Source organism: Brachionichthys hirsutus, chromosome 18 (genome assembly GCF_040956055.1).
Source record: "Brachionichthys hirsutus isolate HB-005 chromosome 18, CSIRO-AGI_Bhir_v1, whole genome shotgun sequence".
NCBI classification, from domain to species: Eukaryota; Metazoa; Chordata; class Actinopteri; order Lophiiformes; family Brachionichthyidae; genus Brachionichthys; species Brachionichthys hirsutus.
Genome location: NC_090914.1, coordinates 921,485 through 939,148, shown reverse-complemented (window position 1 = coordinate 939,148; position 17,664 = coordinate 921,485). Strand labels below are relative to the sequence as shown.

General features: G+C 45.8%; 2 protein-coding genes across 2 annotated transcripts in view; both read right to left on the bottom strand.

Moving 5' to 3' along the window:
- Nucleotides 1-1,425: 1,425 nt before the first annotated feature.
- gsc (goosecoid) lies at nt 1,426-4,001 on the bottom strand. The gene is made up of 3 exons (XM_068752301.1): nt 3,691-4,001; nt 2,721-2,980; nt 1,426-1,939 (listed from the first exon to the last, which is right to left on the bottom strand). The coding sequence occupies exons 1-3, from the start codon at nt 3,992-3,994 to the stop codon at nt 1,790-1,792; spliced, it is 714 nt and encodes a 237-aa protein (XP_068608402.1). The 5' UTR covers nt 3,995-4,001; the 3' UTR covers nt 1,426-1,789.
- A 7,848-nt stretch (nt 4,002-11,849) lies between these two features.
- dicer1 (dicer 1, ribonuclease type III) overlaps nt 11,850-17,664 on the bottom strand; it is a 21,462-nt gene continuing 15,647 nt past the window's right edge. Inside the window, exon 21 of the mRNA XM_068752021.1 lies at nt 11,850-11,859. Coding sequence (XP_068608122.1) covers nt 11,850-11,859 — 10 coding nt within the window. The remainder of the gene's footprint in view (nt 11,860-17,664) is intronic.

The following is a 17,664-nucleotide window of genomic DNA, read 5'->3' as shown; positions in this document are numbered from 1 at the left end:
ACAGCATTTTACCGTATTTGAAAAAGAGATGATTCTCTCTTGCAGAAATTTCATTTTTCATATTTATTGTTTACCCTTCCTTCCTTTGTATATATCAGTAATAATCAGGTTGTTTGGTTCTCTGTATTACATTATTATTATACAGCATTACATTCACACTATCAGTAATAATCAGTATTTGGTATCTGTATTACATTATTTGGTATCTGTATTGCATTATTATTATACAGCATTACATTCCCCCTCAGGTGCTTCTATCGGCACAAAACACAAGCCTGCTATATAGTAGAGAAAATATCAAAGGAAGAAACTGCAGTTTCTCAGATAGAAAATATACATTAAAACATTGAATTGATTTTTTTTCGCCTTTATTGCTAAATTTTTTTTAATACTCATTTTTGTTTTTTGTATCCATTACATTTATATTGTTTTGTTTTCCCGTCATCTATTAAATAAAGGTTATTGTTATTTATTGAATTTGTCTCTGCAGGCACCGAGACGGGCGTCCTGGCGGTTTGTTGTCGGCTCGAACAGGAAGTATCTGGGCCAGTCATTAGAACTGAACTCTTGGATCGGAGCTGAAGCGTCTTCTTTTTTGCTCTTCTCTATTTATTGAACACAAACTTTAATTGGTCTTAAATTATTATTTTTATTTTTATTTCAAAAAAAATTCAGATTGCATGAATGATCTTTCTGCGGGCTAAATATTAACTTTTATTATTACAGTTAAAAGATGAGGACGTGCGTGTGTTTATATGTTTTTCGAAAGCGGCATTTTTTAACAAGATGCAAATAATATTTTAATTATGATTCATACACCTATGTGATAAAAAACAAACTAGTAACTTTATTAACTATTTAGCCAGTGTGTGTGTGTGTGTTTTTTTTCTCATCCCGGTTAATTGGTGACGTCATTAATCGTACTGCGAGTCAACCGGTGACAGTCCGATTCTGAACTCGTGGTGTTGCATTCAGAACACAGAGGCGCTTGCATGCGGCCTGTTCTATTCCACTATATATTCCGGATGTAAATATTGAGCCTGTTTCTCTGCTCGTCTGCGGCAGCTACATCCTATTTCTACAAATACCGATAACATTTTACAGCAGTAAAATACTGATTCTAAAATATTCAATTCCAGGCAGAGCAGGAGCACTTTTAATATTCATCACTTTTAATATTCATCACTTTTAATATTCAGCCTTTTAATATTCAGCACTTTTAGTTGGATTATTGATGTGTTTTTGTAGGAACATCAACTTGTCTTTATTATTATTATTATTATTATTTTAACAGCAGGTTGACTCATTATATCTTCTCCCCCAAAAAATATCTGACTAATTCGGGTCTAAAATTAATAATTAGTGGAATAAACTAAACTAGGACTCCAATGTTGAAATGAAGAGGAACAGACAGAGAAACAGTCAGACAACGTTTCGATGACGTTTAATGCGGGTTCACGTGTCGCTCGTCTCCTCTGCAGAGGCCTTTGCTCGTGCACGTTGCGCCCCTCTGGGTGGTTTACAGCCTTCATGCGTTTCCGGCTGTGCGTAACCCAAGTTACGCAACATCAATTAGAGAATACCAGAGTTACAACGTTTAGACACGTGACGTCACACAGACCGCTGCTATATACAAAACTTAAATTAAATATAAATAGTCGACAGACGCAATAATAAAACGTAGATATGTACAACTGTGCAACAACACGCATCCACCGCAGCAGCTCGTCGTGGAGTCCCAGCCGTCACGCTCCACGCACGCACGCACGCGCGCGGCTCGCGCCCATTATCAGCTGTCCGAGTCGCCCTCGCTTTTGCTCTCCGCGGTTTTCTCCGCCGACGCGCTGGGCGCTTTGCTCCATTTCTGCGCGCTCTCGGACTCCTCCGACGAGGACCGTTTCTGTCGCCTCCACTTCGCGCGTCGGTTTTTGAACCAAACCTGCGTGATCAATAAGAAAGCAGAATTGAACATCGGCGGCTCCTCCACGTGCACGACGCACCGAAACGTGGTGATCAATCAACAGCTTCTTCGATGCGTTGGAATGCGTTTATTTATTTATTATAATTAGAGTCTGTCGCTATAAATTGTCGAATCACAAACATTTATATCTAGTCACGGTGAACCAGCGTGTTTCATCATTTAAATTGATCTATATTGGTCCATTCTGAGGCCTTACGAGTAGTAGTATAGTAGTAGTAGTAGTAGTTCTAAAAATAATAAAAACCGATCAAATAGTAGCTTTCTTATTTACCGATATTTTCGCAGACCTGAACTCTGTTTCTATTCTTATTCTTATTATTGTTATTATTGTTGTTATTGTTGTTGTTATTATTGGTATTGTTGGTGTTATTATAGTTGTTATTATTCTTATTGTTATTATTGTTGTTATTATTGTTGTTATTGTTGTTATTATTATTGTTATTGCGGCGGTGATGGATGAAAATGTTGGTCCTCTTTCGTTCGACAAATATTGAACTACAAAATTGTTTGTTACAAATTTATCCAAATTGTAAATAAATAAAATATAGAGTCGCATTTTAAGAAGCGGCTGAACGTGCAGGTAATTTGAATTATTTAATGTTCATTTATTGGTTACAGTAACAAATGACTTCCCCTTGTTTCCCGGTGTCGTTCCGTTTAAACTCGTGCATTTTAGAAAACCGGCTCCGGTCATTTTCAAATCGAGCCGCCGAACGAAACTCCATTTGTCCCGGCTCACCTCCACTTTCTCCTCCCGGAGCTGCACTTTGCGGGCCAGCTGCTCCCGGGTACCGACGTCCGGGTACTTGGTCTCCTGGAAGAGGCCCTCCAGAGCCTCGAGCTGTTCGTCGGTGAAGATGGTGCGGTGCCTCCGCTTCCTGCGGCAGTGCAGCTGGTTGAGGAGCTGCAGCTCCGTGCGCGACAGGCTGCTCATGTTCATGTAGGACATCATCTGGTGCGGCACCGGGGAGATGAGCACCGAGCCCGGGCTGTCGTAGCCTGCAGCGGCGGAGAAACGGCACGTGAGTCCGGGAAGGTCGCACGCAGGTCAGCGGGGGGGTCACCTTGGATGTCGTTTTGTAAATTGTAAAGTTCATCTTTTTGTTTGTGCATCAGCAAAGAATCACTAAAACAGCCGTTCATCTGAGATTCGGTTCCGCGGACGATGATCGGGTCTCAGAGACGTCATCACGTCAACCAGACGGGAATATCGTCCCGTGTCAATACTCAGGGGGGTTTAACGTTAATTTGCGCGCCGGATTATGACGCGTTTTGTCTAGTCTATATAGAAACTGTAACGCACCATCTTTAAGTGAATGCCATTCAGTCGTTTAAATGTTATTTATAGAGTTCTATATATATATTTACTGCGTACTGTGGCTATCCTACCTGCCGGGATGCAGGGACACTGCATATATATATATACATATAAATGTACAGTATACATATATATATATATATATATATACACACATATATATAGTTATGTATTTATTTACTGCGTATTGTGGCTGTACCTGCCGGAATGCAGGGGCACTGCATATATATATACACACACACATATAAATATATATATGTGTGTATTCATTTACTGCGTATTGTGGTTCTCCTACCTGCCGGAATGCAGGGGCACTGCATATATATATACACACACACATATAAATATATATATGTGTGTATTCATTTACTGCGTACTGTGGTTCTCCTACCTGCCGGAACGCAGGGACACTGCTGCGCGCTCAGGCCGGGCACAGAGCCGCAGCACGGCGGGCCGCCTCCGGCCCCCTGGACGTAGTAGTAGCCGTTATATCCTATCCGGGTCCCGTTCACGGACTGAATGGCGGCGGGGGGAGGCCCGCAGGTGGGCGGGTACAGTCCGTTGTAGTCGCCGTAGATAGAGTCCGTGAGGCCGGCGGGGAGAAGCACCGGGCCGCTCCGGTGCAGCAGCAGCGGCTCCTTGCAGCTCGGCCGGCCGGACAGGATGCTGTCGATGCTGAACATCCCGGCGGGCATCACACCGACGAGCGGCGGGGGGCACGGGGAAGGGAACCGGGGGGGTGGGAAAGCTGGAAAAGTCAAAATGTCCCGGACTGGAGGCGGAGGAAGTTCTACAGCTGCGTCATGGAGCTGCGTCTGTGCGGAGTGCGCGGCCGGCGAGCACGCTCTGCTGCTGCGTAAATGGGACCAGCTGAGAGCAGCACTGCTTTTATAGCCTGCTGACGTCACGGCTGCTGACGTCACGGCCGCCGCCGCGCTCTGCGTGAACGGCTGCGGGTCTGTATATTGAGAAGTAACTCAATTAAGATAATCCGCTCTGTGTGCAGACACGAGGAAGCTGCTGCTGGCTCACAACGAGTAATCCGATTATTCCCTAATCTGCGGACGCATTTGCATTCTCGATCCGGGTGTGGACGGGCCTCCGCGGGCCTCCGCGGGCCTCCGCGGGCCTCCGTGGGGCCACAGGTCCGGAGCTTCAGACTGCGGGTTTAGGAGATGTAATGGAAAAACACATTTCCTTCCTTTAAACATGGATTTTACTTTAAACGTTACTCTAGTAATTTGTTTAATTGTCTAACACCGACGGCACAAAGGAAAATGAAAAGCAGTCCGGTAACGTTATAACGAGAGGCCTGCAGGTAAATAACAACCTGGTGACGGGCTGATTTACCAGGATGACGTCACCAGACGCGCCGTAAATACAGTGAAAGCATTAAAGCGCTGGTTTGTGTTCAATCATCATGAGCCATATTTAAATGTGAGACACCGACGGGGTTCATTTCATTACCAGCCTCCGCTCCCGCCTCTGCGGGGGGGAGGGGGGGGGGCAGATCAACCCCCCCTCTGCGCCTCGACAATGGACAGCACCCCCCCTGACCGGGAGGAGATAACAGCCCATTATCGCCTTCGTTCATCTGGACAAAGAGAAGTTATTGCGTATTTGTGCCGCTAATCAACATGAGTTGAGTGGAACGTGTGTGTGTGGGGGGGGGGGACCCCCAGTTCAGACCCTAATAGGACTTGCTGATTGCATTTAACGCTCAATGGGCTCTTAACACATGCTCCTGTCAGGATACAGATACGCTTGTGATTTGACAATGTGCAGTTTAGATTCGGAAAGAGATTAGAAGGACGCAGCCGGAGCCCCGCGTGGATCCGACCCGAAGCCGCAGCCGGAGCCCCGCGTGGATTCGACCCGAAGACGCAGCCGGAGCCCCGCGTGGATCCGACCCGAAGCCGCAGCGAGAGCCCCGCGTGGATCCGACCCGAAGCCGCAGCCGGAGCCCCGCGTGGATCCGACCCGAAGCCGCAGCCGGAGCCCCGCGTGGATCCGACCCGAAGACGCAGCCGGAGCCCCGCGTGGATCCGACCCGAAGCCGCAGCGAGAGCCCCGCGTGGATCCGACCCGAAGCCGCACCGCGTGGATCCGACCCGAAGACGCAGCGAGAGCCCCGCGTGGAGCCGAGCCCGTCCACGGGAACAGGAGCCGGTGCTTCAAACGGTGCTTTGATTTTTATATAAATTCTGAACCATCTTTAATTTACACATGGATATCTGTGGATGAAAGAAAAAGAAAGAAAGAAAGAAAGAAAGGAACGCCTATTTTCTATTTTCTAATGTCTGATATTCTTGTTACATTCGTTGAATTGGAAAAGAAAGCAGAGGACTAATTTCTTATAGATTTTGTTCACTAAAAATCAATAAACACGTTATAAACGTCTGTTTTTCAAGCCACAGTGCTATTATATGTTGTTTTTTATTAAATTGTTGGGACTATTTCTGGAAGAAACATGCACGTCTAAAACATTTTATGAATTATTGTTTTAGGTAATTATTCTGTGCGTTCAGTGAATGATGAAACCTTTCCAACCTAACATATAGATTAATTCTGTTTGTTTTATTGTTTATTAGTAGCAAAGATGTATCACTATTTCTTCTGTCCAGCACTTTAAATGCAGCTGTGTTCATTATAGACGGACACAATCTCGTCATTGCTTAATAATATAAAAATTAAATTCATGCTTGTGACTTTCTGTCTTTATTTAAATATACATATACACATATTAATAGTATTAACACATGTCTACAGACATTTCTGTGACATGCAACATTACGCATGTTAACTTTATCCTATAAAGGATCCATGCTTATTCCAATGCTACCATTCATTGTTTGAATTTTATTTCTGCTAAAGGTTGAGCACTGAACAATCCCTCCCGTGCACGATCACCGGGAGCAGCGCTGTGTTCACATCCCATCATACTCGCCGTGCACGCAGCAGTATCAGTATTCGGATGTGGCTATTCGTGAACCCAAACAGGATTTTAAAGTTTCAAATTAGGTTTAAATTTTATTTCCAACCTATATCCAACTCAAATAATTTGCAGGTCGACAATTTTAGAGCAAAGCTCATTTTTTGCATCTCTAACAGGATGAGGTTCTCCTCGTCCTCGTTGCCGGATGGACGCCGGTTGTTTGATTGGGAAGCCTTTCCCCGTTGCTGAAAAAGCCTTTTCTGTAATGCAGACCGTGATTCCAGGGTGTGAGACGAGAGGGACAGGACAGGGTCACATGCTGTTATTATTTTCACATTTATTTCTATATTTCTACACTTCAAAGTGGCAGTGAAAGGAGCGAGTGAAAAGCGATTGCTGCAAAGCGAAACGTCCATTTGAAAATGAAAGGCGAGGAAAAGTGCAGCGAAGGCAGCACTTATAGGTGAATAGAAGCGTCAATCAGGCTGCAGACGGAGGACAGAGAGAGAAAAGCAGATGCATCGACGAGAGCCCGGCGTAAAGCCTGGTTAAGCGTGGCAAATGAAACAGAGGGACTTGTTAAAGCATCATTCCCAGAGGAGATACATAAAGACGTGCTAAGATCAGCTGCAGGATGTTCATTCCATCGCAGCATCTGCACAGACGCAGAAAGCAGAACGATGGCTTTTATAATGCATTTATTACTTAATCTGTTTGAAACGTACGATCCATGAAACTATCACAGTGGCTAGACGATGCTATAACAGTTATAGTATGTTATAACAGGTATAACAAGTTTTTATAATAGTCAAAACAATCTCAAGATGTTATAAGAGTTGCACGATGCTAACACCTATAAGAGGCTTTTATAACAACTGTGTTGCTATAAGATGATATAACAGCAAAACAATGCTATAACACCTCTATAAGATGCTCTTAAAATAGGTATTAGAGGTTTATAAGACCGCCTGAGCTGGTGTCGGGTAGACTCTACATTTTAGTGCAGCATAAGTAAATGAAGTATAAGATTGTTATTTCTTTTCCTGTTTTTTCCCCTCATTTTTAAAGTTAGTATCTTACAGTGAGTGGCTCTGAAAATATTCTGCTGTATTTTGTACATGTAGAATAAACTTTGGGTCTTTAGGGGGCGCTAGCGAGACACTTTTCCACGACCTTCGCCCAAAGCTAAAACCTCCAAAACACAAATGATGCTCTGGATAAACCGGTTATATCACTGAAACGTACAAACATGAGCCGAAGTCGTTTATAAATGTCATTTATAAACGTCATTTATACTGGATCTTCGAAATTCAAATATAGTAGTCTCAAAATTACCAATTATTAAATATGTGTAATATGGAAGTACAAATATTGTGCCTGAGTTTAATTTATTGAGAAGATTGTAGGAATATTTTCCAGCGCGTCTATCCAGTAACTCGCTATCCAGAGTGTTCCCGGAGTTGTTGTGAAGCTTTATCTTAAGGAATAACATTTAAACAGAAAAAATATTTTGCAACATTGAGTAGAATTTTTAGCCAAAAAGTAAAAAAAAAAAAAGAAATTAATTCAAACTGAATCAATAAACTGAAAATGTGGGATTTTGAATCATTTTGTCAAATACATTGACAAAAATAAATACATAAATCATCCATTCATTCTCTTGAAGACGTCTTCAGCCGCTCATCCAGGCCGCAGGTTTATGCTGGAGCCTGTCCCACCTGACTACGGGCGGGGGCCGGGCACACCCTGGATTAGTTGCCAGTTTATCGCAGTGCCAGGCTTCATGTTATCTCATTCAATTTATTCTTGATAAAATATTTCTGAAGTGATGGAATTTCTGAAGAGTTAATAGACACAGAAATATCCAACAAGTTATACCCAGGAGGTTAAACGTTCCAGAGCGTTATAATCTGTGTGATTTAGGCCACGCCCGGACGTGGATTTTGTTCTCGTGTCTTTGAAAGGACACGTAGGGAGGAGGAAACCTGTTCCAGTCCCAGAGCTCTCCTCCCAGGCTGCTGCACAGAGCGGCGTCAGCTTCCCCATCAGCCCGCTGCTCGCATGATGCAGCAGCAACGAAGGGGCGGGTTTAAGATAAAGATAGGGGGTGTGGCCTGTAACAGAGCAGCAGCATCATAGGTAGAGGTTTTACATTTAAGTCAAACACCTTTATTGTCATTGATTTAATGCCACTTCCTGCACAGACCCACCAGTGAAAGAGTAATATTCCTGCCTCGATTGCCATCGCTGCCCCGTGTATATACAGTACACATAACGTGTACCGAGTACTGCATCCGCTGGTCATTGTGCACACACTGCAGCTTTGGATTGGCCACAATAGAACCCGTGTGTTGCTGGGATTGGTACCGCCCGCCCCGATTCCCGGACCCTCTGCCCTGCAGAGCAAACCACGAAGCGCCTGTGGCCTGACCTCAAATTCAATATCTGCCTCACTCATCAGTGTTTGAATCACACAATGTAGTTTGTGCTCTAGAGTCAGAGTCATGTACTTCACACATGAAGTACATGTTATAAACACACACACACACACACACACACACACACACACGAAGGCTGTGGATGATCGATACGCAGTTCAATCCGCCTCCTCCTTCATCTTCACGCAAAGCTTTACAAATCTTTCTCAATGTCAAATAAGCCAAACTGCAAAACTAGAAAAGCAGGAAACAAGGAACCCGGCATAAATCTGCAAAATGAAACTGCCTCTGCACAGGTGAGAACAATAGAAAACAAAATCAGCGTGTTTCTATTTCCTGTGGTGTTGAGAATGAAACGCGCTTCAGGGGCCCCTGAGCTGTTGGCAGCTTCCGAGAGTCGCATGAATATGCAGACAAGTCAAAGTGGGTCGAATGCAAATGTCCGTTTTCCAAAATGGCAGCGTCGTTGCTGCTGTCGAGCCCGTTTGCCCGCGTCCATCACGCCGTTTACGGCTGTCGGAGGACAGAGGAGGGGGCTGAGTGCCACTTTCTCCAGGGGTCATCAATCATTCATTATAATCGGAATCCATCAACCAATCCTGGTAATTACTGATCACAGGCAGGAAACAAGCCAATACACACTGCTTTGTGAGCGTGTCACATGTCGACGAATCAGAAACACATTTGCACATTAGAGGCTCTGGAGCGCTCCCTGGTCGTTTCGCAGAGGTGCTACTTAGCACACTTTGAATGATCAGAAATCAGAAAGCTGTGGCAGGAGCATAATGGAACCTGCAATTATTCTATGAAAACAAGCCGGCGGAGACGCAGGCGGGACGGACGGACCACATTAGGATGTAAAACTCGGCCCTGCCTTCACGCAAGCTGCACTTTAAGAGCACGGCCAGGCGGGACTGTGTGTGAGCGAGCTCTCACAGCGTCGCCGCCATCGCTGAAGACATTCTTAGCATGCATTACCTAGACTAAATCTGTGTGTGTGTGTTTGGGTTGATGCCCTCCCCACCTGGGCTGTGAGCATTTAGTTTGGGCCCGTTTCTTTTCTTCTGATCTCTGCTAATCATGAATTAGCCCCCGTGGAGAGGTGGAGGTGAGTAAAGTCAAGCGTTCATCCAAGACGCGTCAGACTTCACACAGAAGCAGCAGCTCCATCAGATCAATACCCCCCCGATAGGCCGGCTCTCTGCTCGGGGATCAGAGTCGTCATCCTCATGTTGAACGGGAGCTGGTTTGATCCCTGAGCGCCGCAGTCTGCAGTACTATGCCTTACATTTTGATAGTAGTGTTACTCTTATAGTATGGATCGATTATAGATCCGGCCCCGGCCACGATGACGCGTGGGGCCGCAGCAATTTGCAGCCTGCCTTGTTGATAAATCCCAAGTGTGATGGCGTACCACCAAGACCCAGGGCAGCAGAGGAAGGGCAGCTCGGTCCTGAAACAGAACCAGATTGTTGAGGTCTGGGAGGTATTACCTAGCCAGCACCTGGCCCGAGAGGCTCCCACCCCTCTGTGTAACTTAATCTAAAAGCTTAACTCTGTCGAGCTACTGGCAGAGGTCCCCATTAATCCAGAACAGGTGCCAAACAGACCCAGTCCGCAAAGTGCGGGGGGGGGGGGTACTTTAATCCATGTTTCTGTACATTTTTCAAAGATATTCAAGATCAGTAACATTAATAACAAGCAGTCAGACTGATGAGAGGAGTCAAGCAAGAGGAACGGGCCGATCAGGTCGACTGAGCGATGGCTCCGGGACAACAACCCGCTAAAACCAAAGCCGGGTTTAACAGAGCCGCCATTGTCACTTAAAAATAATTTGAAAGAGCAGCTGAAAATCTTTAATATCCACTGATGACAGAATGGAATTAGCCGAATATTTCCCTCCAAACTTTCCATTTTCCTGCACCTTGTGGAAGGGCCCTAATCCCATCTTTATAATCCCCCCCCCCCCCCCCATTAAAACAAAAAAACAAAACATGCATACAGGTAACCAGCCGGTCCAGAGACCCCCTTTCTGAGGTGAGCCTCAACGTGCCCTTTGTTGTGCAGGCCGGGGGGGGGGCGGATGTGAAGGGTTAGCGCAGCGTGCCAGTTATTCAGGAGCCTGAGAGTAAATCCAGTATTACATTTAAACCATGTAATAATTACCATCATTACTGGCAACCGGAGCGTGGAGATGACCAGCCTGCACTCATAAACCCCCGAGCCAACGCTCGCCATTCCCCGAGACGTTTGTCATGCACATAATTCAATAATCCTGGAAATACATATTAACATTCCCCCGCAGCTGAAAACTGTCAGAGCTTTTGGCCCGTCGCGTTCCCGAGTCCGCGCTCGCTCCCAGGAGTTTACAAGGTCAACTTCCATATTTCCCCTCCTTCTTTTCCGAGCGTTCTCTCGGACAGGAAGAGAGAGCTTTTACTACAAGAATCTGCAAAATTCAATTACAGTGCTGAGCTGGATTTTGGGCTAATTCAAATGGTGGCCCGCGGTGTATTTTAATCACGCAGAGAAAAGGCGAAGCGCCGCGGACAGTCCTGTAGATATTTATTTCCTTGTGTTGTGTTGAGCTGATCCTATTAGCGGGTGGTCCTGGTCTGGATGCATTCACTGCATCTTCCTCTTGATGCCGGGAGTAGACGGTATACCTGTCGCAGTACACAAAGTACACAAAGCCCGGGCCTGCTTTAGGCCCCCCCCCCCCCTCTACGGCCTTAAGCTGCATCCTTCTCTGCATGTTGTTATTGGCACGTAACTGCTGCCGATTCCTATCACAGGCTGCTAATTCAATGAGCATGCGGGCATGTGCCGTGGCTAATGTAATAGCGATTTCATCAGTATTTATGGAAAAAAACGCCCGAGAGATGTGCCGATACCGCGGCTCGGCGCAAACAGCCCGAAGTTCCCAACGCAAAGCTGGTTTTTCTCAACCATTGAGGCCGCAATGCAAATCAGTCTGTGCAATAAGCATTCAGGCGGCATCGAGTCTGCTTTAAGGGTCATCGCTGTTGCCCTGTTAGCTTCTTCTGAAAACATTCCGAATAATTCACACACCTGAAAAGCCATGTTATCCAATCTGCTGAAGTATTTCTAGGCCCGGGCTTGGCTCTGACTGGGGGGGGGGCTGAATGTGAAATCCCTGCTAGTTTAACCCCTCTGCTATTTACACCTGCAGCAGAATACACATCCACACCAGGGATCAGCTAGGAATCTGGCTAATTGGGTCTTAACTTTCCATAGAGAGAAAGAGGGAATAGTCTCTGGCAGGCTTTAGCATAAGTAAGGGGGGGGGGGGCAGAAAAGAGGTCTATTTGAACCCGATTTGCCTTAATTTCCTTTGCCATGAAAGACAAGGAAGATGAATGAAATATCCCCCAAATCCATCCTGTTTCGTTTCTCCTAAATCTGCAGTGAAATTTAAGCATCCTGTCCAGCCAAACGAGGGGGGGGGGTGGGGGGGGGGATAAGGTTTCGCAGTGTTGCTAAAAAGACTCGGGCCGCTTTCTGGTGGCGAGCAACGCTATTCGGAAAATGCAATTGTTTCTGAAGTCTGCGTATCAAGTTGCGTTTTGATCCCCCCCCGAATCAGAGTCGTTTAATTACGCCGGCCGGGATTGATGCAGGGTTTGGGATGAACACAAGATTGTCCTTCCTCTGATGCAGCATCTGTTTCACTGATCACTGATGAAGCCGCTCTACGTGGGTGTAGCGTGTCAATAGAAACGCGAACAGGAGCCTCCTGAGCGGGTTCCACTGAAAAACACCCAGACGAGCCAGGTGGAGCCCCAGGAACCCCAGGAGCCCCCGGGGGCCCCGGGAGCCGCCTAATCCCATTTGAGTTCCAATGGATCAGAATAGGCCTGAAATCAATCTGACAATGGAGGACGAGCCGATAGACGTGCTGCTGTGTGTGTGTGTGTGTGTGTGCGTGTGTGTGATTAGGGGTGTTGAGAGCACCAGTCGCATGTACTGTTTGTCAGGGATCAGCTTCCAGACGTGATTAATGATCAGGCATAAATCTGGTCAGCCTTCAATCTGACCCCGGGATTATTTTTGCCTCCAGAAAATGATTTACAGGAAATTGTTGACCAAAGTGTTTCTGTCAGTGTCTTTGTTTATTTGTTGAACACATAGATAACCCGCCTTGATAATGAAACCTGGACCTGTCCTCTAGCGCCACCATCAGGCCAAACTTTAGAATTATGGAATTATTAGAATTCATTTATCGGCATGCAGGATGAGGACAGCAGCTGTAATATAGCTGCATGTGATTTCCACTTTAAACACATTAGCCAATGATAAAATGTTCTGAAGGGGTACCTGAACCTTGATTATGTTTGTCTGTGTGAATGCAAGCGTTGTTTCCGCTTTGGGTGAATCTCGGGCAAATAAAGTGTCGATAAAACCCGGAGGCAGAAATGTGAATATTTATGTGTTCTAAATGACTTTCTGTGGGATAGAAGCCCAATAAAAAATATCCAGACATGAGCAGCCAACAGTACACGGTGCATTCAGATCTGGACCCGAATCCAGTTTGACTCCAAATTCCTTCTATGTGGGAGGGGCTCAGCATGCGTGGGATCACAGCAGCAGGGGGGGGGGGGGGGGGGGGGTATATGCGACGCCACCCCCTGCATGTAGCTGAGATAATGCAGAGGCAGTCAGTAGGGCCTGTCAACCTGTGAAGATGAGAAGTTCCTTCTAGACCAGAACCAGATCCAGATCCTCCATTAAGGCAACCCAGATTTAGGGTGATAACTGATCAATTACTAATGATGAACACATAGTTCCAGGTGTCGGAGGAGCTTTACTGGGCCAACCAATCAGGTGGTTTCAGTTCCTTTGGTAAGACGCAGAGCCCTGGACCATGGGGGCATCGATGGATGAGCTCCTGACCTGCATTCATGCTGAGCCCCTTTGATCTTTGCGAGGTGGAGGTTATAAACGCGTTCTGTTTGCTGCTCGGTCCGTTTCCTGCTGCATCTCTCGTTCTTCATTTGTTTCATCAAACAAAGTAAGAACGAAAGAGAAAGGAAGGAAAAAGAAGTTGTTTTCTTTGCTCTCTGTTTCACCTGAAAGGCTCTAGGATCTGTTCCCTGTTTAGATGGTGCATCATCGCTCTGTGTGTGTGTGTGTGTGTGTGTGTGTGTGTGGATGACACTATCAGCATATGCAGCCTTTATACCCCATAAACCGCCCGAGCTGTGAGGCAGTAGCTCAGCTCCCGACAGTTCGTGCTCAAGTTTGACGATAATTGCTTTTCACACATTCGTGTACTCGTGGAGGCCTCAGCCAACTTTCCCCTCCTCTCCTCGTCCCCGACATTACATTTGGCTCTCGGTAAAACAGAGAGATGCAGCAGGGGGGGGGCACGCGTGAAGTCGACATCGGGCCCACTCCTCCACTCGAAACTCTGCACGCTCTCATTTGGAACAATAATAAACAAGCACAGAGGAGAGCAAGAACCTGTTGAAATCTATTGCAAGGGAACAGTGTGGTTATACGACTGGGAAGGGTGGGGATGGGGGGGGGGCAAGTCAACATCGGTGTAATTCCAAATGCCACGGTGATCCAGCCCAGGCCTGCCACATACACTTACTGTATCGGATCCTTACGGGTGGTCCGACTGTTAGGGGCTGAACCTCTCACCTTCAGCAGGACCGGTCTGAGGATCCAAACGGAAGGGGACGCTGCTGGAAATTAGATTACTGTGGGTCCAAGACAGAGATGAAGAAGAGGAGGAAGACGGGTCCATCAACAGTGAGAGAAGAAGGAATGGAAGAGTTTAGGACTGAGAGTAGAGACTTTGAATGTTTGGGACGATGACGAGAGAAGCTAGAGAGCTGGTGGACATGATGAGGAGGAGGAGGAAGGTTGATGTGAGTTAGAGGAGAAGGAGATGTTCTTACGCTCTAATAAAATAAGCACAGAGACAATCCATTATCAGATGCTATTAGAAGGTCTTTAATGCTGCCTCTGTGCTATGATGAGCTCTGAAACCTGACTGAAAAACCTCATAAAACGTATTGTCTTAAAAAAATGTTATAAAGATTGTAAACCAAGATTTACTTAGGCTTCATGTTAAGAGAGACTAGAATTTTATTTGAGTGTCTTGTACAGCAGTTGAGTAAAACACTGCATTATGAAGGCTTGTTGAGTTTCAGGGTCCAGTTGGACCACTTCTAATCAAACCTATAGGAAGCAGGGCAGAGCTCTTTGGCTCTGCAACAATCTCAATCACAGAGACACCCCGGTTAATCTCATCAGTTCCATCTCAGCCCGTTTACAGCCTGATAAACAGCAGAGAGCTTGCATAACACCCTGGAATGGTACACCCGGAGAAAACCCTGTTGAATGCTCGGCTTAACCGATCTTGAGATTTTGACCTGATTGCATGGCTCTGTGCTGACTGCAATTGGCCACGCTGGAAGTTGATGGTAGACTGAACCACAGCGTCCCACATGCTCAACGCCACAGACCATCATCTTTAAGTCATCGCCCACCTCCATAATGGGGCGCTTTTGCAGTTGAATTCTGAAGTATGGTTGGTGAAAATGAGAAGGGGAGGAAAGTCCAAATGAGTACAGGCCTGACTCATCCTAACCATCTTCCCTTCAGCAGCCTGTTAGAGGCTTTCTTAAATTTCCAGTGAGACGACGAGCTGAGCAGAGGCATTGGGGAAATGGATATGAGCAGAAGAGTAGAGTTTCCATCCCACCTACCATGTGGTGCCCTCGCCGGGCCAGAGCCCTCTCCATAGCCGCATTTATCCTATTACACCAATCTGCTGGGATCCACTTCAGACACTCGCAAACAGTCGGAAAATATGCAATACAGTCAAATTGACAAGAAGCCACAGTTGTGGCGCGCATCATGTCCATGAATATAACTGCCGTTGATTTTTGGCTGCCAAACATCTCAGAAAGGCTTAATACCTTTATATCAAATCCCTCTAAAAGTATATAATTTCCAGTGATTGCTCACACTTGCAGCCTACTTACATTCACATTGACAACCAAGTGGTGGCAGGATTCCAGAGAACACACTCTGTCTCTCGTGTTTCCTCGTGTTGCCAGCTTATTTATTCTACATAGCTTTAAGTGTTGGCTGTGGAAAAGGAGAGGAAACAAAGAGTCATTCAAGGACCATGTGCAAACTTTTAGAAGTTTTTTTTTTTTTCACACTGCAGAGTGAGAAATCTTGCCTGCTTCCAAGCCTTTTGCAGTTTGCCCACTTTTCAGAGTACAGACTTGAGGAACTGCATTTTCCATTTATTATTGTATTTAAATTGGTATTTGCCATCATCATTTTAAAAGACCACCTGACATATAAACTGCCAGTAACTTATGAGGACTGAATGACATTAATCTGTATGTTAGTAGACTGGAGAGGTGGGGTGTCCTCTGTGCCTCAGAACCTTAGTCCATGGGAATTGGGGACAAGTCACCACTGTAATAAATCTACCACCAACAATCCCTATTGTTTTTACAGTGCTCTTCTTTTTTTGGACCTTTATTTAACCAGGTAGGTCAACAGAGAACCAGCGCTCATTTACAATGACGACCTGACATTCATTCATTCACAATCATACACTAGACACTGGAGGTAAGGTGGGCGTTGCGTTGCGTTGCGTTGCGTTGCGTTGCAGGTCTTCTATACTACGATGCAACAGGTCAAACAGTTGTTGATGTTCAAAGTTCAAAGTTGTCAATGGTGCGTCCCGTAGGAATATTGATTAGAATCTCTTGCTGTGGTTTCATCTGAAACCCGTTTCTTCTTAGCATCGGCTTTAGCATCGGCTTTAGCATCGGCTTTAGCATAGGCATTGGTATTAGCGTTGGCATTGGGTGTTGGGCTTTGGTGATGGTGTGGGTGTGTACTTTCTGAGGGGTCTAGCTGTTGGTGGTGAACACTCACTTTAACCTCAGACAGACATCAGAGCACAAAAGACATTTAACTCTTTTGTCTTAGCCGTTTACAACAGATTATGCGGAGTGCTCACAGCTCGCTGCTCTCCCACTTCCTCGTGGATTAACGTCTGCTCTCCTGCCATTATGTTAAGCAGTCACATTAAGATGTGTCAAACATCACAAGTGTTTTCTCAAATGTTAAATAGTCGCACTTAAAGGCAACGAACAAGTGATGAATTAAAAGCGGTCTCCCTGTGCACCACTGTGACTGGGCATTTAAGGAGGGAGGGGGGGGGGGGGGGGGGGCTGGCTCTCATTACATCATCCTGCCCACATGCTGAGCTGAGACTCAGTTGAGTGATGTCACTCAGTTTACTCAGCTTTCAAAACCATTTGTTTTCCTGAGCGGCCCTTTTGTTTATTTTCTTCATCATTTTGAATATCACTCTTTCAAAGTCTTGCATCGAGTAAAACTCAATTAGCTTAATGTTTCCCGTCTTCTACCGGCGCTGCTGTGAAAAGTGTCCATTAAAATGCCTGTTCTGATGCTTTGTTTGCTTTGCGGGCCTCAATCATCGATGCACCAACACCTTTCACAGGAAGGTAAAAGTCAAGCTTCAACAGCTCCGAGGAGACGTTAGATCTGTGATCCTCCTAAGGCCTTCCAGGAGGAACGTTTCGGGGGCTGTTGCCAAAAATCCCCACAGAGGCAGAAAACCTGCATTTTTTTTTTCATCGAGTAACCCAAAGACGGATTTCACCGAACTCCTGCTCCTTGATAACTGTTAGCCTCCAGCCTCCAAACTCCAGGAGTCCAACAGCAGATGGATCGGGTTCAAATGATCTGGCTGTCTTGGCGACTTAGAATGTCAGACTGATAAGACACTGTGACTGTATCCACATGATATGCAATAATACGACATAATCAGGGAGAAGAAAACTACACTTCCTCATGCAGAGCCTTTAACTTATTACCTCACCCGGGGTAATTGTTAAACTCTGCAGGGACATATTCTGAGTGAAGGCATCAGCATCATGCTATAAATTCTGCATGTGGGCTGAGG